General features: G+C 46.9%; 1 protein-coding gene across 4 annotated transcripts in view; it reads left to right on the top strand.

The window, feature by feature from the left end:
* Positions 1–27102, top strand: part of DENND4C (DENN domain containing 4C) — a 2555958-nt gene that overhangs the window by 925222 nt on the left and 1603634 nt on the right. For all 4 annotated transcript variants that reach the window (XM_069625964.1, XM_069625963.1, XM_069625962.1 and 1 more), the window contains exon 10: positions 3931–4106. In XM_069625964.1, coding sequence (XP_069482065.1) covers positions 3931–4106 — 176 coding nt within the window. The remainder of the gene's footprint in view (positions 1–3930; positions 4107–27102) is intronic.

Below are 27102 nucleotides of genomic sequence, written 5' to 3'. Positions count from 1 at the left end.
CAGATCAGGACGGACAGCACGACAGCCATGTTCTATCTGAACAAGCAAGGAGGGACTCGTTCGCCAAATCTGTCCAAGCTTGCCCAGAAAATATGGATATGGGCACTCAGACGGAACATCTTCCTGTCATCGCAACATGTTCCAGGGGAGCTCAATTCCCTAGCGGATGCTCTAAGCAGAGACTCCCTCCCAGAAGAACACGAATGGGTCCTTCACAGAGACGTAGTAGAAGATCTCTTCTCTCAGTGGGGTTTCCCCACTATAGACCTATTCGCCACAAGCAAAAACAAACAATGCCCAGGATTTGCATCCAGGTTCCCCCAAACGGACTCCCAGGGGAATGCCCTGTGGATGAACTGGTCAGGGATGTTTGCGTACGCTTTTCCACCAACTCCTCTCATCAGGAGGGTGGTGTACAAGATGAACAAGGAATCAATGACGCTCATCCTAGTTGCTCCCATGTGGGCGAGGCAACCATGGTTTCCACACCTACGCAGGATGGCGGTGTGCGAGCCCATCAGACTCCCAGCCTGGTACAACCTTCTGTCCCAGCAACAAGGTCAAACAGTGCATCAGGAACCCAACTCTATGAACCTAGCAGCATGGCTCCTGAAGTCATAGAGTTTGGACATCTCAAATTACCACAGAGGTGTATGGACATTCTAAAAGAGTCCAGGAAACCAAATACAAGACACTGTTACTTTGACAAGTGGAAAAGATTCGTTATCTGGTGCCAGAATAAACAAATCAACCCGGTTGATTGCACTCCTTCCAACGTTGTAACATACATGCTCCACCTGCTGGATGCAGGGTTGGTTTTTAACTCTCTGAAAGTACACCTGGCAGCCCTCTCGGCTTACACCACATCCCATAACAGGGTCTCGTGGTGGAAAGTACCAGTGGTTAAAGCCTTCATGGAAGGAGTAAAGAGACTTCACCCTCCTATTTCCAACCCACCGCCAGGATGGGACCTCAACGTGGTGCTAGCTAAGCTCATGGGCCCCCCCTTCGAACCCATGCATAAAAGTAGTCTCAAACACCTGACTTATAAAACGGCCTTCTTAGTAGCCATTACCTCCATAAGAAGGGTCAGTGAAATTCAGGCTCTGTCAGTGCAAGATCCTTTCTTTACTATCCACAAGGACAAACTGGTTTTGCGCACACACCCTAGGTTCTCACCAAAATTCATATCCAAGTTCCATGTAAACCAGTCCATCGAGCTTCCGGCTTTCTTCCAAAACCCACAAAGCTCGGCTGAGGTGAAACTACACACCCTAGATGTGCGTAGGGCGGTCTTATACTATGTAAATAAAACCAGACCGCTAAGGAAAACAGATCAACTGTTTGTCTCCATAGCTACAGGCAGAGAGGGGGATCGCGTCTCTAAGGGCGCTATCTCTAAGTGGATTATCAACTGTATACAGCTGTGTTACTCTCTTTCTGAAAAGACTCTGCCTTTTACGCCAAGGGCCCACTCTACTAGAGGCATTGGGGCCACTCTGGCTTTCATTGCAAATGTTCCCCTCGACACCATTTGCAAAGCAGCTACTTGGAGCTCTATTCACACTTTTACTCAGCATTACTGCATTGACACTCATTCCAAGACAGATACACAAGTGGGACAAGCGGTTCTAAGACACCTGTTTGCTCATGACCCTTCTCACATCCCACCTCCTTCTTCTGGTACTGCTCGCTAATCTATGCACAGCATGTGATCTAAGCAGATTCCACAAGCCTCAGAAGGGATACATTACTCACCATAATCGTATTTCTGATTCTTGTATCTGCTTAGATTCACATGCGACCCACCCTTCCTCCCCTCCGAGAGAAGGCGCATGGTTGCTTGTAGTCTTACCTTTCTGTCTATCTGCTTGGACTATCTGTACTCACGCTACTCCTCATGCTACCTCATGTCAGGAAAAACACAATCTGGGGATCATAGACGCGTGAGGGATCATGGGTACAGTGGACGTCACACTAGGGATAGTATTACTGGCACGCCCTGTGTCGACGCCCATTTTCGATTTTCGAAAAACAAACTGTAATACTCCGCAGCTTCCACTAGATGTCGGCCTATGCACAGCATGTGAATCTAAGCAGATACAAGCATCAGAAATACGATTACGGTGAGTAATGTATCCCATATCTAGGCTCACCCTAGAAGAAAGCACACTGGTCTCCATGTTTAAGCCCACTCCAGACTCCCGAGATCTTGCTCTTTGCATTGTCGAGTGACACCTATGCCTCTTGTGATGACCAGAGGTGGCCCGTGGACGAATGTTTGTTCTTAGTTGAGTCCTCAGTCTCTGCTCACCCCACCAAAGCTTTTCTAAGACCCATGATGACTTGTACTTTTAATCTAGGCGCAAGCTGGTGCAGCCGGCCACTAAAAGGAAAGCCCCATTGATAGGAAATGTTCTTGTCCCACAGCCAAGTAGCAACATTCCCCAATTCATTCCTTTTGAAAATAGTTCCTTGGGCCAAAACCTGAAACAGCTTAACTTGAGGCAATCAAAATTGGCTATGTTTGTATGCCTCCCAACCCCATCACTTTAGCAATAATGCGTTACTTGGCACAGACAAAGTGGACCCTGATAAGGGTGTCTGGAGTCAGATTTTTCACTTGTTGGAATTATTAGAACCGTCTATAAGGGTTAGATCCACCTCTGTGTACCTGCCAAGTAGCTCAGACATGAGATAATGGGCATTTGTTTCCAGGTCATCCTTGGACTCTTATATTGGAACCCTGAAATTGTGAATATTTTTGCGTGAGATGTCGTTTGCGCGATCTTGTGTCTCTGCTACTGCCAGCATCTGATTTAGCAGCTGTTGGGTTCTTTTGCAGTGGCTCCTGGTTGTGTACCTGAAAATGCAACTACATCACTTCTGTGAGTCTTGTCCCGTATGGACATTCTTTTCCCCTGCTCACCAGTAGCTTTAGAAGGGTTGCTTGTGCTTATTGCAATTTCCTGCTTTAGTTTGGGTAGCAGAAAAGCAATACCATACTTGTTGAGTGCTCCTGCTGACCCATGGATCTTGGTTACAGTAGCGATTTTTGATGGTCAGCGAGACTTGGTTTGGTTCCTTATGGTGGGGAACCGGGGCAGCATGTCCATGAATGTGGTAGATTTACATTGGTGACCCACTGATGAAGCCTGGTTCCTTATATCTTTCTGTTCCTTTCCCCCCTTTGTCAGACTCATTTTATAGGTCTTCCTCTGTGCATATTAGTGAACATTGAGGGCACGCTAAAGCGGACAAAATGAATCGCTATAGATCCTCTTTCATCTTAGAGTCTACTTGTAAATGATGTGAAAGTCTAATGCACCATGATTATTGGTTGCAAACTCAAAGCTAAAATGTGATCACCAGGGCATGTGATCGCTAGGTTATAGAACTATTACAATCTGTCATAGAACTATTCCAATCTGGGTGGCCTGGAGACCCCCCAAATCCTGCATGCTTTCCCTCGCTGTCTGAACCCCAGCGGCATTGTAGGCTCCGTGCTGTGTAAGCCACAATAGATGGCACTCCAGGCATATTAAAACAGTGCATGCCCTTATCTGCTCAAATATGTGGAAGTCACCAGATCTCGCTGGATTTGCTTATGCATTGCTCACTGGCTAGCCCCACCTCCCGGCAGCGATTGGAATTTTGAGAAGCTGAACACAAATGCAATGTAGAGAAGTTATCATAACTCTTCCTATAAGGTTATGAAATTAGGCGTTTGTTTTTATGTGGGTTTTCTGTTTAAAGATTGATGAGATTTACATTTTCATTGAATGCAAAGGAATCATTGCATTGGTACGTTAATGCAAAAGAAGTGTGGGTTTTTTGGAAACTTAAGCTGCTTCTCTTGTTTAGCTTGTTCTCTTGTTTTCGTTTTTATGGTTATTTTTTTCTAATCATTGGATTTTGTTCTTCCTCCAGATGATCTTTCCTTTTCAGTGGCAGTGTCCATACATCCCGCTGTGTCCACTGTCCCTGGCAGATGTGCTTAGCGCTCCCATTCCCTTCATTGTGGGAGTTGATTCAAGATATTTTGACCTTTATGATCCACCTCAAGATGTGGTGTGTGTTGATTTGGACACCAATATGGTTTACATGTAAGTGTGCACTTGTATATTTTTATTTGTATTTCTCCATCTGTTAATATACTGAAATAATTTGTCATCGTTCCCCTAAAAATTGTATTAAATGCACCAAAAGCGGAAGATTTCTACATAAATGTACCAAATTTCACATACGTTGATGTACTCCTGTCCAAAAACTGAAAGCCAACTCAATGTTACTTGTTTTGAAGTTGTCAAATTTTTGTTGCCGCACCGGCATGTGTAAAGAAGGCATGGTATCAACAGTAAGACACACAAGTGACCACAGTTCAAGGGTGTTTATTGAACTTTAATTGGGTTTGAGAAACACCTATCTAATCCTAAATCTAAAGATGGGAGCAAGCTACGTCCATCAAATAATAATACAGTCCTATTGTTATCATGTCAAAATAAAAGGGCCTATACTAATAAACCTATTGCCAATCCTTACCTCTAAATACAAATACTGTGGGAAACAATGTTATGCAAAAGAAAAGTGTTCAAGAAATGATATGTCAGGATATTCAAGCCGTTGGCTTCCCTTCGCCACACTTTCAGCACGGGACAAGGCGGCACACTCGAGCTTAGCAGTGTCTCCGACTTCTCTAGCATGAGGGTGCAGTTCAAAACATCAGCATCCTGGACTTCTGTGCCAAAAATCTCTTCTTTTAGAGGGCCTGATGGAACAAATAAAGTTCTCCAGCATGGGGTCTGGCATGGATTCACATGCTCATGAATATTCCCCGTCGTCAGGCTGGGAATCCTCGGTAAAGAAAAAACCAGTATCAGTTTCGTTTCTGATCTGTCTTTCATAGTAATAACCAATCACTGGTCTCTGCGTCATACTGACCACAGCCAATGACTGCCCTCTACCTAAGCACCGCCTCTGGCAGCCATCTTCAGATTTTTACCGCACGTTCATGTGTTGGGATCCTCGTGCTATTGCTCTCGAGCGTTAGTGCTATTTTTTCTCAGGTGATTCACGGTTCACCCCGGATCCCCCTTCGCCAGTGTCAGATCCACTTTGACAATCAGTCTCCCTCTGTCGGGCTTGGACCAATTTATCTACTTTGCCATCAACTTTCCTTACTGTATCAACATCGAAGACTTTCGATTGTGCACTGGATTTTGCTTGACCCATTGCAGGACCACTTTGATTCACAATCCTTTGCCACTCGTTCACTTTTGTCAACTCTCAGCTGGATACCTTACAGAGACCTTCGAATGAGCAGTGCCGGACCCCGTTGTCAAAGGTATTGTATCTTGGTTCCTAAGTTCAATCACTCATCTGCATTTCAACTTTACTTGGGTTGATTATCACACACTTTTCATACAATGTTCGTTCTAGCACTCTCCATACAATGTTGCCGCTTGCAACCTTGGTTTCAACACAGAACGGTCTTGTATCGATCTCCCTAACTCACCGGCTGTGTTGATTTTGCTGTGGCATTGCTTTGTTGTTAGAGCCAAGGACAGTACCACGGCAGCTGGTGATTCCACCTGCCTTGATTATCGAGAGTGGAGGCCCTGGGTACAACTGACACACAATGCAGGATTCTTAAGCTTGGTTTCCTAGTCTCACGCTTTCTATTTTCGAGGTTTCATGAAAGTAAAGGTTCCTTGTCGAAAAGGTCAAGGGAACCTCCCTCCTTGCGATACTACTTTTTTGACATCTCTCTCATTGTGTTACACTGCCATCTTGGAACTGCTGTTTCCTTGTGTGTTTTGCCTCACTCAGTGTGCTCTCATGCTCCGCCTTTTATCCGTGTGGGAAAGTGTAATGGAAGTCAGGTGTGTGTGATGGTCAGTAATTGCCTGACATTTGTATTGGGACACGTCGGTATACGGCTCGGGTGTTAGTCAGTTTTCTCTCATCACGGGCTGTTCATGAGAAAGTGTTTGTGTTGTAAAAGGGAATGGGTTGAGCTCCTAAATATCCTACCTGGTAGGATGGGGTGAAGGTGATACAGGGAAGGGGATACCGTGTCTCACAATCCGGAGCCCCACTCCCACTCCCCGAAGACCCCTCACCCAGGTGATCCTCCCGCACTGGTTCCCTTCCAGGAACTGGATCCAAAAGCGATGGCTGTGTCCTGGCCACCTGGATGACAGATCCTGCATAGTTCCCGACTATTTAATCTAAAGATTTTCCTTCTTAGCAATAACTTGGCAAAAATGGAGCCAGGCTATTTGCAATTTTATGATTTGTCAGTTGCGACCCCATCATTGCTCCTTTGGTACTTAATGCAATTGTATTTTTGAAGCATTTGATTTTGTAATTCTATCCCCCCCTTAGTCAAAGTCAGTAGCAGGAACGAACACTTCTGATGTTTGTTAATCTGTTTAGAATCACATGCTGTGCATAGTCCGACATCCAGTGGTCACCGCAGAGTATTGCATTTTGTTTTTAGTAGTCGAAAAGGGGACGTCGACAAGGCGTGTCTGTATCACTATCCCTATAGTGACGTGCAATGTACCCACAACCCCTCACGCGTCTAGGTCCCTCAGATTGTTTTTTTCCGCCCAGTTATTGGTCGCCTTTATGCGGAGCTCCTCGAGAGACATTGCGAAATCATTTCCTCGACCCTTGGTCGTTTATTATTATTATTATTAACTATAACACATAGATCTCTCCCTCGACGTAGCTGCAAAGCTGTTCTCCGCCGAGCAAGATCTTCGACGGAGGGACGAGCGGAGGAAGTAGGGAGAGTGGGGTTGTTGGTCATTTCTTTGTTAACACTCTGAGAATGCCTTTCTCTTTCCCCTCCCTCTCTTTCGAGGTCATAATCACATTTCATGCCCTCAGCTATGGAGAGGGACGCCCTTTAGGTTTTGCCCGCGTTGCAAGGGCAAGTTTACCTGGAAGGACAAGCACAAACGGTGTAACCGTTGCTTGCCCCTCGATCACAAAGAGGACGGCTGTGTGGCCTGTAAATTACTTAAACCCAAAACTTTTAAGGACCGCAGGGTCAAAAGGTGGGCAGCCTATGTGATGTCTAGGTCTGACTCCTCGCCAGCTCGAGAGGTTGTAGACCTCTCGAAGGAGCGCTCCCGCTCCTCGTCGTTCGTCCCCGGCCCCGACAAGCCCTGCTCACGCCCCGCTTATGGGGATGAACACCCCGGCGACAAGGACGAACACGGGAAAACACATAAGCACAAACCCCACGGCACGCATTCGTCAAAGACGAAGGCAGCCATAGCGTCAACGGAGGCGTCGGGCCCACCGGTGTCTTCCGACCGTAAGGGTCGCAAGCCCTCCCCGCCACCGCTTCCGCGACCGGCGACTGTGCTTTCTGTAAATAAGGGCACTAACCCCAAATCCTCAGGCGACGCGCCTCGCAAGAGTGCGTACGTTGCCAGTAAAGACTCGGCACCGCCTAGCGCGATGGCGGGCGATCCCTCGACGGAGAAGCTGATCGCTGAAAGCTTCGCGCGTATAGCTTCTAAAGACGGTCAAAGACGGATGACACGTTGAAAACCGCTCACAAGGCCAAAGAAACGCTGAGGACGCCAGAGGGTAGGCTGGGACAGCTCCCACCGTCGACAGAAGACCCCTAGCCAGCGAGAGGGTTTCTCAGAAGGCGAAGGGACTCTATCTTAAAAGCTTTGGGACAGAACTAAGTAACTACAGGGAGAAGGAACTCCCTTTTCACTCCCAGACCGCTCTGGCCTACCTTACTGGACTGCAGAGAGGTTCCAGTCATGTATGGACAAGCTAGACAGGTTCATGGCCATCCCAGAAAATGGGACACCCAAGAGCCCAAGGGAGGTACTCCAGGAGGGGCCATGGGCTAAATACCTGAAGCTCTTTAACCCCCTACAGGAAGACATGAACTCTTACGACCTCACTGAAGAGGACTCTCACTTCCAGGAAGAGGATGAGTTTGTGAATATTGAAGACCAACAAGAGGGAGAAGGTTTTCATGATGACACTAACATAGGTGAGGGCTACGAGGAGGACCCAGGTGAAGGTGGCTTACAGCCCTGGCAGTCGCCATCAGGGTCTACAGACCCTGACATTATAGACACTTCTTCTCCTCAGACCACACTGGTCAGGAACCCATCTCTAGTAGACTATCAGCCCACCTTCAATGCGCTACTGAGGAAGGCAGCAGCACATTTTGAAGTTGAAACTAGGGAGGTCACCCCAGATACTGATTTCGTCGAAAGGATTATTAAAGAAAAACCTCCCACTAGTCAAACTATTCCTATCCTCGCCTCGGTTAAGAGATGACTCACCCCATCACTGTCCACCCCCGCGCTGGTAAGAGGGGTCAATCCAAGAATCGAGAAATTGTTCTCACCCTCTTAGTCAGACCCATTATATATCAGGGGTCACTCAGTCCCAGACTCCTTAGTGGTGACTAACACAAGGAAGAGGGCTGGGGTTCCACTGTCAACCAGCGAGGCACCCCCAGATAAAGAAGGGAAAAAGCTTTATGCCTTCGGCAAAAGAATTTCCGCCTCGGCAGCGTTTTCAATTAGGATTGCCAATAATAATACATTGTTGGCAAGCTACGCTGATGCTCAATGGGGAAAGCTTAAGCAGGACATCGAAGAAGCCCCTGAACCTCTAAGAACTCGCTTATTGGCTACAGTTGCAGAAGGAGCTCTGGTCAACCAGAGCATCATTAAGAAAACTCTTGATGCAGCAGAAACTGCTGGCCGTTCTTTGGTGCAGGGAATTCTGCTGAAGCGTCACGTCTGGCTTCGCAATTCCGGTTTCAAGGCAGAAACGCAGGCGTCACTCATTACTAAACCAATAGAAGAGTCAAATCTCTTTGGAAGGGCAGTGGACGATGCACTGGAAAATGCAAAGAAAGAATTCGACACCATAAAGACCTTAGACCAAATCTCAAAGCCTCCAAACAGGCAGGGATTTGGGAACAAGTGCTTTTTTCGTGGCCAACGCCAGCAGCAGCAGCAGCAACAGCATTACACTGCGGGCAACTGGCCCTCTAATCAGGGTACCAGCAACCAGTATAACCAAAGAGGACAACGCCGTGGCAAGGGCAGAGGCCGGGGCTCCAGCCCCAGAGGCACCCCGGCAAGTAACACCAAATGACCCGAAGGTTCGGGTCCCCTCCCATGCGTCTCCGGTTGGGGGCCGGATAACATTGTTCCTTTCAGCATGGGAGGGAATAACATCAGACCTGTGGGCATTGTCAACCGTAGCCCGCGGGTACTGTATAGAGTTCAATCAGTCCCCCACCTACAGACCTCAAGGGGACGACGCCTGTCACCAGAACACCTCGTCATCCTCCTGCAAGAAGTAGAACAGATGCTACAGAAAGGAGCAATAGAGGTCTGCCCCTATCTCAGGTAATGGAAGGTATTTATTCAGTGTACTTCCTTGTACACAAAAAGGACCTAACCATGCGCCCTGTACTAGATCTGCGCCCAGCGAACAAATTTGTAAAACCACAAAAATTTCGTATGGTAACATTACAGGAGGTAATTCCCCTGCTATCTCAGGGGGACTACATGACGACACTAGACATGAAAGATGCATACTTTCATATTTTGATGTTGCCAGCGCACAGAAAATACCTCAGGTTCATGATAGAGGGCAAACACTACCAGTTCAGAGTGCTACCCTTCGGCCTAGCGTCTGCACCGAGGGTATTCACAAAGGTACTGGCAGTGGCAGCGCCCACCTGCGCAGGTTGTCCATACCGGTATACCCTTACCTCAACGATTGGCTCATAACAGGGGAGTCCTACGAGACATGCTTCTCAAACACCCAGAAGACAGACCTTTTGTTCCATCTGGGCTTCTCCATCAACCAGAAGAAGTCCAGCTTAGACGCCAGTCAAATCAAACAATTCCTAGGGGCTCTAATTCGAACAAAGGACGGCCTCGTCTTCCCCTCCAACGAGAGGGTCCAAAATATGCTGTTTCAGATCCCTCAATATGTGGCCGGTCGAGAGGTGACGGTACGCAAAGCAATGCGCTTGCTAGGAATGATGGCGTCACGCATTTATTTGGTACCTCACGCGCGCCTGCGCCCAATGCAAGAGTGGCTCAACAGCCAGGGTGTCAGGCCAGTGGACAATGGGACGATCTAGTGGTGGTCTCACAGGCCTTGGTTCTCTGGCTACGGTGGTGGTCAAAGGAAAACCTGGTAATAGGGAAACCATTTGCCACCCCCGCATTGGAAGCCACTCTAACCACAGACGCATCCCTCACAGGATGGGGGGCTCACCTATCCCATCAGACTGCTCACAGAGTCTGGACTCCGAGCGTAGCTTCCAAGCACATAAACCTATTAGAGCTACTTGCGGTGTTCAAGGCACTAAAAGCCTTCGACACACCTACAAGGGAAGACAGTGATGGTCCTCACGGACAGCACCACAGCCATGTACTACCTCAACAAGCAAGGGGGCACTCACTCTCCAGGACTGTCCAAGCTGTCCCAGAACATCTGGAAGTGGGCTCTCAGACACATGTTCCTATTGTCACAACCTGTACCAGGGGAACTCAATCTGCTAGCAGACAAACTCAGCAGAGACTTCCCTCTGCCCTCAGAGCACGAATGGCGGTTACACGAAGACATCGTCTTCGACGTCTTCACTCAATGGGGCTTCCCAGATATAGACCTGATCGCAACTCTGGAGAACTCACAATGCCTAGATTACACCTCCAGATACCCACAGAACCGCTCCAAGGGGAACGGTCTCTGGATACCATGGTCAGGGAAATTTGTTTACGCTCCCCCCCCCCAGGACTCCTCTGCTGACCAAGATAGTGCACAAGATGCACCAGGAACCAGTACCATGATACTGATAGCCCCGATGTGGGCCCGCCAACCATGGTTTGCGCACCTGATGGAGATGTCCCTGTCCCCACAAGTGAAACTGCCCTGCCCGTACAACTTGCTGTCACAGGACAAGGGCAAGACACTACACCCATGCCCGCAGAACATGAATTTAGCAGCCTGGCTCCTGAGGTCATACAATTTTGCCATTTAAAACTCCCTCAGAGATGCATGGACATTCCCAAAGAAGCTAGAAAACCCAACACTCGCCACTGCTATTCTAGCAAATGGAAGAGATTTGTCATCTGGTGTAGAGGTAAGAGCTTCAACCCAGTCCACTGCTCTCCCACCCAAATTGTCCTTTACCTAACCCATTTACTGGACTCAGGGCTAGTGTTCAATTTTATTAAAGTCCATTTAGCGGCACTTTCTGCATACACCCCCTCTCAATTTAAGGTGTCATGGTGGAAAGTCCCAGTTATCAAGGCCTTCATGGAGGGGGTAAAGAGAATACACCCTCCGATAGCAAACCCAGCTCCCGGCTGGGACCTTAATGTGGTACTTACCAGGCTCATGGGCTCACCCTTTGAACCCATGCACAAGGCAACTCTTAAGGACCTGACCCTTAATACTGCTTTCCTAACAGCTATCATTAGGAGAGTAAGTGAACTACAAGCTCTTTCTATTCTAGACCCCTTCGTAACAGTTCACAAAGATAAGGTGGTTCTACGCACACACCCAAGGTTTGCACCGAAATTCCATGTGAACCAGTCAATAGAACTACCGACGTTCTTTCAAAATCCTTCCAATTTGGGAGAAAAGAGCCTGCATACACTCGATGTGCGCAGAGCTGTCATGTTTTTTATGGAAAGAACTAGGCCACTGAGAAAGACTAATCAGTTCTTTGTCTCTGTGGCAGCAGGAAGAGAAGGAGATGCAGTCTCAAAGTCCACTATATCTAGATGGATTGTTCAATGCATTACTCTCTATTTCTCTCTTGCTAAGAGAGAACTACCCTTCAAGCCAAGAGCACACTCTACTCGAGGCACTGGGGCATCCATAGCATTCATTGCAAACGTTCCCCTTGAGTCCATTTGCAAAGCGGCAACCTGGAGTTCTGTACACACCTTTACAAAACACTACTGTCTAGATGCTCACTCTAGATCTGATTCCCAGGTGGGACAAGCAGTATTAAGACATCTTTTCTCTACTGTTCCTTCTCACAACCCAACTCCGGGTACTGCTCGCTAGTCTATGCACAGCATGTGATTCCAAGCAGATTAACAAACATCAGAAGACAATGCATTACTCACCGTAAAAGCATTTCTGATGGTTGTATCTGCTTAGATTCACATGCGCCCACCCTTCCTCCCCGCTCGGATGGAAGGAACATAGACATCTTTCTACATCTCTCTCTCTTTTCTGTACTCACTCACGTATAGAAGGCTCCCTCAGGGCAGAAAAAATACAAACAGTGGGACCTCGATGCGTGAGGGGTTGTGGGTACACTGCACGTCACTATAGAGATAGTGTTACAGACGCGCCTTGTCGACGTCCCCTTTTCAACTACGAAAAACAAAATGCAATACTCCGCGCGGTGACCACTGGATGTCGGACTATGCACAGCATGTGAATCTAAGCAGATACAACCATCAGAAATGCTTTTACGGTAAGTAATGCATTGTCTTCTCACTCCTCCTACACAGCACTGAACTTTATAATATTGAATGGTCTGATAACCGGATCCCTAACCGTACGACCTCTGATATTTAAAAAAATGTAAGTGCCTTTTTAGTGTAATAACTTGTCAGTTTGCCGTCGATTATTATCCACAGAGTGAAAATCTTACTCCAGGGAAACAACATAAGAAAAAGAATATTAAAATGTACTTGGGATTCTTCACTTCTTTTTCTGTGAAATACAACAATCCAAATTGTACTCTGTGTACAGTGTCCCGTAAGTTATTTAGAAATGGTGAATGTGTTTTGCTTACTTTCAAAATTTCCCTAGAGCCAAATTGAAAAGACTTAAATTTTGGCATTCGTCATTTTCCACCATGCTGAATGCGCAGAAAACGTACATTCGGCATTTTTGTACTTTCTTTTGGGGCAATACCATTTACGTTGGGTGTGTATTGGAATGCTTGCACAATAGTATTATTTTCCAGATAGTTGCAGGCACTACATAAATGCTTGGAATTTTATTGTTCAAGCAACAGACATGTTTTTTTAATGAAGCTACTCAAGATCCACAGCTGTATAGGAATCACAGGGAAAGATATAGATTTGATAGCATGCCAGTGGATCTGTAGGGCTGATGTGTAGTAAGCTTCAGTCCTAACAACTTTTTTTCTTAATACCTGTTCATACATTTTTAAAAAGGGATTTCTTAGATCCATTATAAAATAGTAAACAGGGTCCATTTGAAAAACACAAGTACAAATAAAAACCCCAGCATATGTTAGTCTAAATAAAAAACCGAAGAAGACCCAAGGAAGGTCAGAATTCTGGACAACCTTCATAAGAAATAATATAGACCAAATAAGATCTACCTTATTCTGCATTTGTTTTGCAGCGCCCACTAGTATACAGAGTACTTCAGAGCATGTAAATTGAAAGTGGGCTGGGGAAGGATGGAAGTAGGTGAAAAGGTCTCCCCTACCAGTTAGATATATAGAATCACACATTTTCAAGCAGAAATTAAATGCAGGTAAATAATTTTTGAGTGACCACCAGTAGTAGTAAATTGCAAGATAGCGTGAAGCGGAGCATATGTTTAGATAGCTAGCGCTGACACTGCTTAGTGAACAAAAGGGTTTTCAGTGTTTTCTGGAATTTCAAATGCTGTGCCGTTTTAGTTCAAAAGAATGGTATGGTAGTCTACACCTAAGGGCTGGCCATTGTCCGTATTCTCTTCTCAAATCTATTCAGTTTGAATGTCCCTGCGGTCAGTTTGTTGGCAGTGTTGGCCCTTAGACCGCTTCAGGAAAAATACCCTAAGAAGCCTATCGGGTACCTGGGGCTAGTGTTCCATGCTGCTTCTCTAATGCTGTAGGGTACCTTAAGTTAAATCTGCCATTGGATAGCAGACAGTGGAGGCCTTTACATTTTCCTGAGATGTAGTCTTGTTCTTTAGATGAAATGCTTGTCTTGTTGGAGGGTTTAAGTATGATACTGGTCAATTTAGCTTCAATGCTCCTTAATCTTTTGATTTGGTATTCTCTAAATGTCGGGATATGTTGGCATAAAGATGCTGTTTGGGGGAAGATTTTAATGTTGTATTACATGCACAGATGGATAGATCCTCTAATGCCCCATTCTTTAGCCTAAGAACTGCCCGCACTAATCCTATGTTGATGAGCTGGCACTAAATGACATTTGGCGCAAACACCATGCAGATAAGGGTTATACCTAATATTCTAGGGTTCACAACTCGTACTTGAGATTTGACATATGGTTGTCCTCCGTAGCATCACTAGAATGGTAGCAGAATATTCTATGGCACCTAGGACCTCCCCTTATCTCTCTCCCATCATGCTTGCACTGCGATTTCTCCTCTTGCACACAACTCAGTAATTCGTGCTTCAAACCTACATAATTTAATTACCCATTTTTTTCAACAGGAGCTATGCCAAGAAATCTCATATTCTTTTGTGTGCATGAAGTTTCATTCTGAAGCCCGACCTTTAAATGTTATATCCACAGGTTTTACATGTCCCAGGAAATGGGCATACTGAAACCAATTCGTAAGTCCTTAAATTCTCTCGTGGTCTCCTTCAAGGAACTGGGAGATAATTATAGTTCAGCAAAATCTGATGCTTTAGCCCTACAGATTAGCGGCTCGTACAATACATTTTATGAGCTCGTGGAGAGGGAAAATAAGTATGTTTGCTCATTGGGCTGCCCGTAAATACCAAAGCAAATCAACCTGGCAAACGTCTTGCATGGACTAGCAAAACGGAGCGTGGCAACAGATTTGTGCCACCAGTGAAAGACAACTTGTTCATTCGCTGCAGGACATCAACAGAACATTTGTTGATTACTTCCAACACGACAGCCAATCTCCTTCTTATAAATACTTAACCCAAATGTGCTGTGATTATCTGACTAGATGAAGAATGAATTCACCTATCACAATCAATGAGATGTTCACGATTACTGAGCTCAATTCTGGCCACCCTCCTTGCCCTGATAGGTAACCTACAGAGTTTTCTTTTTTAAGAGTGTGCTAAAGTGTTAGCACCAAAGCTCTGGGGGGTATTCCTAGAAGCTATCCACAATAATATAGTAATTCTTCCACTACAAGAAGCACACATTGTAGTACTCACAAAGCCTAATAAAGACATGTCCACCTGTAAATCTTCTTGCCCCTTATCAATGCTAAACTTATATAATAAAATGTATGCAAAGATACTTGCCCGTCATGTTATGCCCCTTTTACCGCTCATGGCCTTACCCGACCAATCTTTATTTGTCCGAGGTAGATCTACTCTGTTCAGTATGCGTTAACTTTATGTACTATCGCTGATAAACCCTGACATGACAAAGATTGGTGCTGTACCTCATGCTAAGAAAGCTTTTCATTTGTTTAAGTTGATTTACATGTTTATTACACTGGCACACATGGGGGTCGGTTCATACGTCCTGGTTTGGATAAGCTGTTATATACCTACACAGTATTTAATAATAGGATAGTCTCTGATCATTTTTCACTGTGCAGGGGTGGGAACTAGGCAGTGATTATACCCTTTCGCCCATTCCTTTTGCTTTAGTGATTGAGCCACTTCTATACCGCAGGAATGCCACAGACACTTGTATAATCAGTTTTGTTATCCTTCTGTGCAGATGTTCTTATTTTATTGGTAAAGAATCACTCAACTAATCCCCTCGGTCATTCAAGAAATTCGCAATTTCGGTCAGATAAATTGGAATGAATCAGAAATATTTTCACTAACTGCTGCCACTGTTGACCCGACTGGGCTGAAGGGATTCATGTGGCGGCCGGACTGTGTTAATTATTTCGGAATCAACACAGCTAGAAATATACTAAGCGAGCTTAACTTTAAATGCCTTTCATTAGATATTGTAGCTAAGACACAGAGATAGAGCAAGCTCCTAATGATGGCACAGGTTTCTCTGTTCAAGATAGTCATCCTACCTAAGAGGCTATATTTAATTGCTAATATCCCTATACAACTGCCACGCAAAGTCTTTTCAGAGTTGAAATCAAACCTGATCAAATGTGTCTAGCTGGGAACACGGGCACGGCTAGTCTGGGAAACTCCCATGCTTTGTTTAAAAAAAAAAGAAACATTTTATTTTTGGTTTTCATAACATACACTTGTCATACATTCAACATCTGGATATAGAAACAGAACATATGATACCACTTTGTCCGAACGTGTGAAGTTTCAAGTGCAACAATAAGAAAAGCAAAACGGTCAACGGTCCCCCACCCATCCACAGCCCTTGGTGTCCACTTCTCTGTATCCCACTCTTAAACCCATTATCAATAACTATCCTGTTTAGTTTGTCGCCTCATGGCGTCCTAGCTTATCTCCAATGTAGCCCAGATCTCATTCCACACTGTGTATCGTGACTAGTGTCCCCATTTGCACAGTGCCCTGCACCAGTCTCCCATCTTGGGTCCACCCTGTGCCTTCCACGCCATTGCAATCACCCTTCTGGCTAGCAGTAATCCCAGTGCCAGGGATTTAGCCACAGCTCTCCCTCGCCTGCTCTTCTGCGAGGCAGTAGCCCTAATAAGCAGTGTTTAATTGCGAGTTGGACTCTCGCTGCAAGGAATTCAAACCATTCCGAACAGATGACGTCCCAGAATCCCACCACTGATCACAGCCCCACCACATGTGTATGAAAGTCCCAATCTCTTCTACATCGCCCTACAAGTCGATTCCGCTCCAACCGCCATCTTGGCTATTCTCGCATGGGTGATGGATGCCTGTTGCACTATTTTGTATTGTATTGGATGCACTGCAATTTGACATTTCCGGAAAATCACTTCACATGTTCAAGTTCCCTAGTCCACTCGCTCTCTGAGAATGGCTCACCCACATCCGTTCACCATTTAAATCTGAGCTCTACTGCTGTATTATCACATTCATCCCTGTTTGCGGCAAGCCATTCTGAGACGCACTACCCCACCCCTTAACACTAGTTGTAAGAGGGTTGCATTCATCTCAGGGATAAGCAGTTTCTCTGAGAACCCACCCCGGGCCTCCCTTACTGCGGCCCTCAATGTGGCAAACTCTTAAAAAAAAAAAAATTAAAAAAAAAAAATTCAGTCGACCCAAAGGATGGCCAGTCTTGAATTCCATGTAGGTTATGATCCCACCGTGTCCCAGTCGTCCAATCGCTTCCCACCCGTTACATGTATCAATCTGCTGCAACTCAGGGGCGCAATTGGTAAGAAGAGAAATCTCTGTCCCGCTCGTACAGTAGCCTTCCACCACACCCGAATCACAGAAGGTACAGGGGTAAGGAGCTTCGGGAGCTCCTTCTCCCGCTCTCCAAGCAATTCCAGGATTCGATTCGGTTCTGACTCAGTCATCATCCAGATCGTGTTGCAATCCTTCTGTGCTTGGGCAAACCAGTCCCATCATGTTCTGTAGGATTGATTTCCAATAGTATGCTCTAAATTCGGCACCCCAATGCCCCCTTTATTTGCTGGTAATTGTAAATTACCTAAAGCAATCCTCGAGATCTCCCCCTTCCATAGTAAGCTAGTAAAGGTACTATGTAGTTATTGGAAACGGGCAGCCTTCAGAACCATCAGCATTACTTGAAAAACATACAATAATCTGGGCAACATTATCATCTTCACCAAGACCTTACGCCACCCATCAAAGAAATGGGAAACGTAATCAAAAATCCAGTGAGTCTTTCGAATGCCATAATTAATTTCCCTACGTTCTGGAAATATATCCACTCCCAGTCTGCACTTGGCCTTATCCCCAGATATTTAAATCCCATGACCAACGTCTCCATCCCAAATTGTGCTAAATCCCTGCTAGTTTTGGTAGGTAGCACGTAAAATGGCTGACTTGGACTTGTTCACAACCAGTCTAGATAACTGGCACTCTTCAATTGTGTTCATAGCTCGACAGATTTGCCTCTGGTTTCTGGATGTATAAGTACACATCATAAACTGGCCACCAGGGGGCGCACAGATGAGCAACCTTCCAGTGTGAGCTCTCCCCTCGTGGGTCTGTAATGTGAGTTGAGCCCCCACATTACGCCCCCCCCGGATTAATTGCGGTGGTCTAGACGTCGGAAGACAGCCCCCCCCCTCCCCACCAACCTACAGAAAACCCGACCAGAATCAGATACGTATTGCAGGAGAAATTTGCTGTTGAAGTCATGATGCCAGGACCTGCGCAGCCTGTCACCAAGGAGCCGTGGACGGACTCCCACTGCAGGCGAACCAACGAGTGAGTGTGCGGCATCCCGCTCCCCTCCCTATACACCCCCAGGGGACATCCTGCTGTGGCCCGCAACGTGAAACATCGGCGGGGCGGGAGACCCGACAACATTGGCCTGGTGAGCCCCCCCAAGAGGAGCCCTTCTCCAGAACTCTGCCGGGGCCCCCGAGGCGTCATCCTGGCATACGGGCACTGTCCCTGGCCTCTGGACGCATGGAGCCTGCGGCGGGCCTCAGTTCAGGACAGCACGGCACAGGGGCTCCAACCCCTGCCGCCGTGCCCCGGGAGCTTGTCTGCGCCAAACGCTGATGCGGCGGAAACGTAACATCGAACGCCAAAATCAAGGGCGCGCAACCCGCCCTCCACAAAGAACCTACGCCGCAGGGGCTGGGAACTCCTGAACACCCTGCACCCTGCATTTAACCCCGAAAAAGCATCAGAATCAGGCAAGACACTCTTTTGAGCAATACCCCCACCCAGGACTGTTCCGGAAGCATGACACCTTGCCCTGGCCCTGCAGATTATAAATAAAGTGGGCCCCCCTACTCAAACGAGCAGTACCCTGGGTCTTGGATTACCAAGAGTAGCTTGCCAGGAGGACATAGGTACTGCTTTCTCCTAAACAGAGACCCCAAGGAGTGCTCCCCGAAAGCCTATACTCACATTACGCAAGACCATCCCGGCCCTCTCACAAGCATCCCAGAGCATTGTGGCACGCCTCAGCCCAGCAACCAGATAGCCTCCATTGTCGGTGCTACCCCAGACCTCTTATTACCTACGATGATCCATGAGCCCTACCAACCAGGGAAAATTGAGCCACAAATAGACTGTGCATGGAACGGCGATTCTTTATGCCCGCCCTCCCTGTGAGACACATCCTCAGACGAACCCCCCCTGAAGATGAGCCCTCCTGCACTGCGGATCATCTATTGAACCCCACAGGCGTCTCTCCAGCCCTGTCACGAGCCACGCAAAGGCTTGAACGTTTGGACCTGCCATGCTCCCACCAATCCACGCTGCTACTAAGAGGGTAAGGCCCCCGATTACGGGGTGTGTGCCTCCTCTAACCTAGGACCCCCCTCTATGGACGCTAAAAGTAAGCTCGCCAAGTACACCTACGCCCCATTCTCCCCGACCCCTGAACAGAAAGCAACAATGTCGACAGAGGCCGCGGAAGCTGGGGCCGCCGCCATCAAAGGGCACATTGCTGCATTGTAATGTGAGATAAAGAACTTGGGGGCCAATTTAGGTGGTAAGATCGACAGGATCACCCAGAGAATGGACAATTTTGAAGAGAGATTAGAAGGTGTCGAGAACAATCCGGCCTCGATTGACACCATTGAAGCCCAAATGGACACGAGAATTCATAACATCGAAAAAAGGGAGGAGGAGATGCGCCTAAAAATTGATGATTTGGAAAACCGAGAAAGAAGGAACAACCTCTGTTTTTTTGGGAATTCCAGAGTCCGAGGGAGAAACTGAGGACTCACTCAAAACCACGATACATAACATCATAAAAATACTAATGGCAGATGAAGAGATAGACAAGCCCAAAACGGAGCGGATCCATAGGGCAGGCGGGCCCCCCGGTGGACCACGCTCTGTCCTCACAAGATTCCACCGACACCAGGACAGGAACACGATCCCTGCAAAGGCCAGATCCGGGGACTCTTACATTGGGGGGTGCTCAAATTACTATTTTCTAGGACCTATCCTCGTTCACGCTGGCGCTGAGGCGCCTCTGCAGCCCCCTGACGAAGTGGCTCAAGGAACAGGGCACAAGATACAGGTGGGGATACCCTTTCTCCCTCACATTTGAACACGGTAGCACGAAGATTGTCCTTCGGTCCGAGCAGGAGATCAAGGATTGCATTGCGGACATTTTTGGAACGGCCCCAAGAGGGGGCAAGGAGACGAGACTGAACAAGCGGGAATGCAATGGGAGCTCCAGGGCCCTAGAAGAGTGAAAGGATCAAGGAAATATAGGCAACTAAACAATGCGCCTGAAAACGGAAAATGAATGGGAATCTCAAGGACCTTGCAAGCCAACTGATTGAAATCTACGTCTGAAATGTCCAGAAACAATCATTCATCGCCGCAGAGCGATAGGATAACCGGCAGTACGACGGCACCGGCCTGTAAAACTCCCCCCTGAAGTAGGGGGGGAAATGAGCATCCGAAGAAAGAGCCCGAGAGCGCACGTATCGTTACACCTTGGTTTCCTTTTTATTGTTATTGCTGCAATATATGATGTTGGGGAATGGAGGGGGGACGGGAGAAGGGGGCTCAATTTTATGTCACGGTGGTATACTCGAATGGGACCGTGAGGTAACGGTCTTTGCTGGTGGTCCAATACTGGACGCCGTCAAGGTGCTGAAAATGGCAATCTTCAGTTCTGAGGTTCACTTGAACACCAACTCAGGAAGGGGGTGGGAGGCTAAGTTGTGATGGATATACCCCGATATAAGCAATGTAACATATGTTGTGAAAGTCCTTCGATATAATGTATATTGTCTTTGTCATACAATCATATGCTTACAACAGTGAAACGTGTAATATGTATTCCATCTTATTTGTTTCTTTGTTAAAACCAATAAAACCAAATTTTAAAAAATAAATAAGTACACATCTGCATACATGGATCTACAATGTTTGGCCCCTCCCAATAACAAAGCAGTGTTCATGTGTGTGTTGATACTCTGCCAAGAGGTTCAATGACCATTGCAAATATCATGGGAGAGCTGACACCCTGTCTCGTTTCCCTCCATGGGAGAGAAATCGCCCTGTTCACCTGTATCCTAGATACTGACCCTGTGTATAGCAGCTTCACCTACTCGATAAAGCTGACCCAAAGACTCATCCTCTCCAAAACCATCCATAGAAATTCCCATGAGACGGTGTCAAATGCCTTGTGTGTTCCAACTAATTACCGCTAGCCTCTCCTTAGTTCGTCTGCACTTATCCAGTATCAAAAGTAGCTGCAGTCTGTAGGTTATTCATTGTGGATCTCCCTGGGATAAGTCCAGTCTGGTCGGGGTGAACCAAGGTCTACATAAGCAGAGACAAACGGCTCGACAACAATTTACACATAATTTTACGGTCCACATTTATTGTAGAGCATGGTTGATATGATGCTTTAGGCAGCATTATTACCAGTGCTTCCAGCATGGATGCTACGAAACCCCAGAGACCCCAAAGACTACTAATTGCCCTTGCTACCTCTTGCACATGACCCTCCCACCCCCCAACTGTTTCCTCTGATGATCATTCAGTATTTTAAATCAACTTCCGCAAACCACCGAGTTGCATGTCGGGCAACAAGCTCTTCTTTGTCCCATGCTTCTGTTTAAACTAGGGCTGAATAATATTCCTGATCGTGAATAATCTTCCACAATAGCTGTGGCGTTAAATTTGATTCAATGGTTTGACTCACCATCCTATAGCCTTTACGAACGGCTAGAAAGGCATCAAGCTTTAACTGACTCATTAGTCTGTCCTTCACTTTTCTCCCAAAATCCAGCCTGGTGAAATCAATGCATTCCAAAGAATGAGTTGGGAACTGCACTGGCTACTGTGGGTGAATTCGAAGAGTTTGTCACCTCTCTCCACAGGGGGGTGGGGGGAAGGCAGCCTCCCGCTTTTTGACTAGGGAGGTGAGCCCACTATGCTCAACACCTCCTAGGAGACAGGGTAAGCAGGGATCCCTCTGGAGGTGACTCCCCCTTGGGGGAAAGGTAACCCCCAGAGAGGGAGTTAATTATCCAAACACACAAACACCTTTGTGAGGTATATAGGGGTGTGAGGTACATTGAGGTATGATAATCCTAAGGCACCTTTAATGACTAGCACAGCTGCTGACCCCAACTGTTTCAATGCTCCTTGTGGAAAACAGCAGAGCGGTGGAAAGACCAGCTTCCAGGACTAGAACCAATTGCAGAGAAGTAGCCCGCAGAGTTCAATAGCACCGCAGCGCACATTGGGCATGCAGATGTTTGGAGAGAGAGAGAGCACAGGCGTGGTGTTTCATCCAGAGATCTGCAATGGATGTGTCCTGTCAGCCAGAACGAGCAGAGTCCCTCTGAGGATGGAGGTAGAGTCTGGAGGTGCTGCCCACAAATTCCTGCATCAAGCAAGCTGAAACTGAGGGAAGAAGCCGACAGATGCAGAATAGAGGGGACGACTTGCGTAAGTTGCTCTGCAGCAAGATGAGGCTGACCGGACTACACAGCCCACTGGCTATTGTGGTAGCCAGTGGGCTGTGACACAGTGAACACAGTGACTCCAGAGGAATGGGAGGCAGATGGCAAGGCAGGAAAGAGACAGAAGCCCTGTCATGGGAAAAGAGCTAAAAAAAAGCCTTGGAGGTTGGAGAATACAGAGAATCCCCCAGTGGGGAGAAAGTGAGAAGCTCCCCAGAGAGGTGAAAATCTATCCAGAACCCCCAAAGTGGGGAAAGGAAGTGAGAGAAGCCATGAAGCAATCAAAGACTTGAGATGCCCCAGAATGGGGAAGAGTGTGAGATAAGTCAGAGTAGGGAGACCACCAACATACCCGAGAGTGGGGAGAAAAGAGGAGCGGAGTCCCTAAGTGGGGAAAGAAGGAAGAAACCCCAGAGTGGGGAGGGGAAAGGAGCAGCTCCCAAGTGTGGTTAAGAGACTGATTTGAGAGACGGGCAGAAAGACCTGACCTGACTGGAGCCCGAATGCAACTCCAGCAGTACACGAATTACACGTTTGGGACTGTTCACATAGGTAAAGAGAGACCAGATTGGAGGGAGCGGGCGGTGTGAGATGCCTACTGTGGCCCACACTCTGTCTTGGTTGTTTTTTTCTTTTTTTTAAGAAATGGGGTCAGAAACTGTTAGAAGAGGATTCAGGACAGTGGCTGCATTTAGCCATCTTGACATCCTGGTGAGCACCTCTTTTGACTTTATTTTGTATAATTTTGTATAGAGATTAGTAACAAAGGTAGTTAAAGACTAGATCTTCTTTTATAAGAGAAAAAATAAAATTTCTTAGAATCCTGTCTTTGTCTGTCTCCTGACTCTGACTAAACACAACATAAGTAACCCCACCTACATTTCTACAATATATTTGGATACTTGCAGGCTTACCCTTCATGTTCGACAGCGGTATCACAACTGAGATGCAGATGTTGGGACTAATCACACTAGATGACCTATATGTTGATAGATGTATCACTTTGCTGAGTTTCCCGGAGCTTCAAGCGACATTTAAATACGTGTCAGTATACCACAGAATTAAGGGTGAAATGGCAGCTAAGTTTCATGTAATCCCTATGTCGCCTACCCTAAACTCTACTCTGAATTACATACTTGCACTGTGCTCACGTGGGCACAACATATCAACTATTTATGCCATGTTTTCAGTCTGGAGATGGGATAACTCCCTCTGGCTCCAGGACAAAATGGGAGGGAGCATCTGGTATTGTAAGATAAAATATGGGAGAAGCCATTATTATTTTTCAGTCACTACCTGGGATAGGACCTGCCGACCTAGGGTTAGCAGGATTATTCAAAACTTCAATTGAGCAGATTCATTTAGAAGTAGCTTTTGACTAAGCAGCAAGGCTGAACTATGGTGGAAGGGGGCACTGTTGTGTAGTACAATGACCTGTTGGTAGAACTGATGAGGATGAAGACCCACGCATGTAAGGTATACAGATAACTACTTATTGCAATATTACACTGAGGCACATTTTAAATATATCAAAGTAAGTACACATATATTTAAGACGCAGAGCAGGAGAGGCCCGAGGAACTCTGCTAAAGGCAGCACGGTCTGGAGCCAGGCAGGCTCGACCGATGGGACGGTAAGCTACTGCCAGACTGAAAAGTGGGGAAGCAACACCAGCAGCCCACTGCACCAAGCCCGAGAATGAGGGGCAGATGTGAAGAACCAACTGTGGGATCAATCACTGGTTCTGACACTGACGAAGCAACCACCTCCTCACGGAACACCACCCAATGCAGAATGTGAGCAGCTGTTCTGGGAGGTCAGGAAGTCCCTGCAAAACTATGTAATCACAACTGCTGTAAGGTAGGCAATAGGACAGGCACAGATTCACAAAGATCTGTAGCTCCTTGGTCCGCTCACAAGCTCTTGTTCTGCGACAATGGGATGAGGCAGCAAAGCTTGTACAGGTCTAAAACAGGTGACCGTTGATATGCTCTTGCTCACCTGGCTACCGCTCTTTGAGTGGTTGTGTAGTCTGTAAGGCAGCACAATTTTCCAATTCAAGGCATTGACCTATTGGTGCTTATGGCCTGGGGCAAACCACTTGGTTACATCTAGGGCAGTTAAAGGTTGTTTTAACTGACTGAGGTGTACCTGGGAGATGGCAAGGGCTGCATGACAAAGTTTGTTGAATGGTACTGCCAAAACGAAGGAGGAAGTGGAGAGAGACAAGTAGACTAAGGGCATGTTGTGCACATTGGGTGTGTAGAACAACCTAGGAGATCAGATCAATCCTGTTTTGTTGGCGAGTTGAAGGGGATTGGTCCTCCTCCTCCACCACCTCCTCTGACCTCACACAGCCATCACACAACTTTCTGCTTCGTAGGTCTTTTTATCCTTTACCCCTCTTTCTCCATTGGCTATCCTTCCCTGGTGGTTCCCTGGGCCAATCTTTCTCAGTTCTTCCCTCCTGGGAGGTGGTACAATCAGCAAAATACATTAAAAGGGGTTCAAAGCCCTTCCCTTTTCTCGCGTGATAGTCTTACAATAGCTGCCCATGGTAGGGAGTGATGCAGATCAAGTCTCAGTACGTGTGAGGGCGTTGTATGCTTGTTTGCCAATTGGGTTGGCTAGTGAGATGTTCTACGACTAAGTAACAGGTGAACATCATGTCTTTATGCAGTTCTGCGCTTTCCACCTAAGAGCACACGATTGTTGTGGTCTGTTGTGCTCCGTCGGGGTAGAAGATTTCCTTCACGACATTGCTGGGTTTGAATAGATACTCGGCCACTCTGAGTTTGTTTGGCTAGTGTACCACTGGGCATGCTGGGACATATAGATTCCTGTAATAGACTGAAAGAAACTGGCCAGCATGGTGCGAAAAAGTATGGTGTGATTTCCGTGGTACTCTGCACAAGCATACTGGCACTATTAGAGGAGATGGCGATTGGGGCCCACCCAACTGCCACCTTCCGTCTACAGGGTAACACTGGCTCTGGCTTCCACCCTGTTAGGCCTCCCTTAGTGCCCACACCGCCCAGCCCCCAATCCCCTCTTGATATGGTCCGACTACTCAGCCTGTCACAGTTGGTTATGTCAACAGGCAGTTTGTAAGTGTCTTAGAAATTAAGAACAAAGGAAGACAAGTCATTGGGGAGTTCTCTCCCAATCCCACCACTTATGGGGATCCTGGTGGGGAGTGGGTTGTGGACCGAAACTCCACTCATCACAGGCAAGGGAGAGGTAGAGCAAGAACTTTACACCCATTATACCCTGTCGAGGTGGAGAGGTAGAAGCTGGTATGTTAACTCACCCCTGTACTGATTTTCTTTGTGTCTACTTCTGGGTCTCCTGAATTCACTGGGCCCACTTCATGCTTTGGCTCAGGAGCTGTTGGTACCGGGGTCACTTTTGGCTTTGTGATTTAGGGCCGTCCACTGATGAGATGGTCCCCAGACTGGACAACTGCATTGTCCTTGCTATGCTGAACTAAGGACTACCACGTCCACGACCGTGGAGGACCCCAGGACACGAAGCAGGCGGAGACGCATATAACCACTAATTAAACACCAAAAGTCGATCCTTCTTGTGGAAATGAAGAAGCTGGTCCTGAAAGACCCCTTTTTGTGCTCGAGAACTGCAGAGGGATGCTGCTTGTTTAACAAGTCGAGGCTCTGCCGAGTCCAAAGGCAAAGCTCGGTGCAGAGACCAATGTAGCCAACAGGATGGTTCTGTGACACTTCCGAATGCTGCCAAGGGCAGGATCCTCAATCAGGGCTTGACTGGCTGTTCCCATCAGTGCTGGGGTTGAAGCACCAATGAAGTCCTTCTGGAGATCAGTAATGGAGCAGGGCTTTGCTGGGACGGCTGGAGAAGACCTTGCTGGTTGGCTGCAACAACGAGTTCCTAGTGTTCAGAAGGATGCTCATCTTCTAATGGGTTTTGGCTCCAAAAACGATCTGCTCAATGGCTGCAGGAGTATGCCTTTTATCCCATATGCTGGTACGAATTACCCTAAACCCACCAATGGTAAGGTGCTGCACCTTGTTAGGGTGGTCAGGAAGAGTCTGCACAAGGGGTTCATGTTGCGCACGCTGTATTGATACTGTTGGGGCGTCAATTTGAGCGTAATGTTGAAATTTCATATGTATCCGCTGTAGTTAATTATGGATGGGATGTTACTTTTAGTGTTACTTTTGTTTAGAACTGATACATTAGATTTGCACATGCTCAGAAAGATAACATGTTAAAACCACCAAATGCAACATGAACACGATTCACGCGCAGGGTGCTCAAAAGTATGTAGAAATTGAAAGCTGTTTTTCTAATGTGCAGACAAAGTGAGGTTTATACAAAGGGAGTTATATAAATCTGTATGTAGTGGGCTTTTTATGAATTCATTCGTATTTTGCACCTAGCAGTTTGTGGGATGTATTTTAGGTAACTGGGAAGTTCTGGTTTTGCAGGTTTGGTGGTTGCCTTTTGAGAAACTGGTTTCGTGGAGTTTCAGAGGCCAGATGGATGGGTAAATAAGTAACTTCAAGCTTTGCGATGGTAAGCTCAACTCAAGGAGTGGGCATGCGTTTTATGGTCTGATATGTATTGCAGAAAAGAGATGTA

The sequence above is a fragment of the Ambystoma mexicanum genome, chromosome 6p, assembly GCF_040938575.1.
Source record: "Ambystoma mexicanum isolate Mex_15411 chromosome 6p, UKY_AmexF1_1, whole genome shotgun sequence".
Lineage (NCBI taxonomy): Eukaryota > Metazoa > Chordata > Amphibia > Caudata > Ambystomatidae > Ambystoma > Ambystoma mexicanum.
Note: the sequence above shows the minus strand (reverse complement) of the source record. Positions and strands in the feature narration are given on the sequence as shown.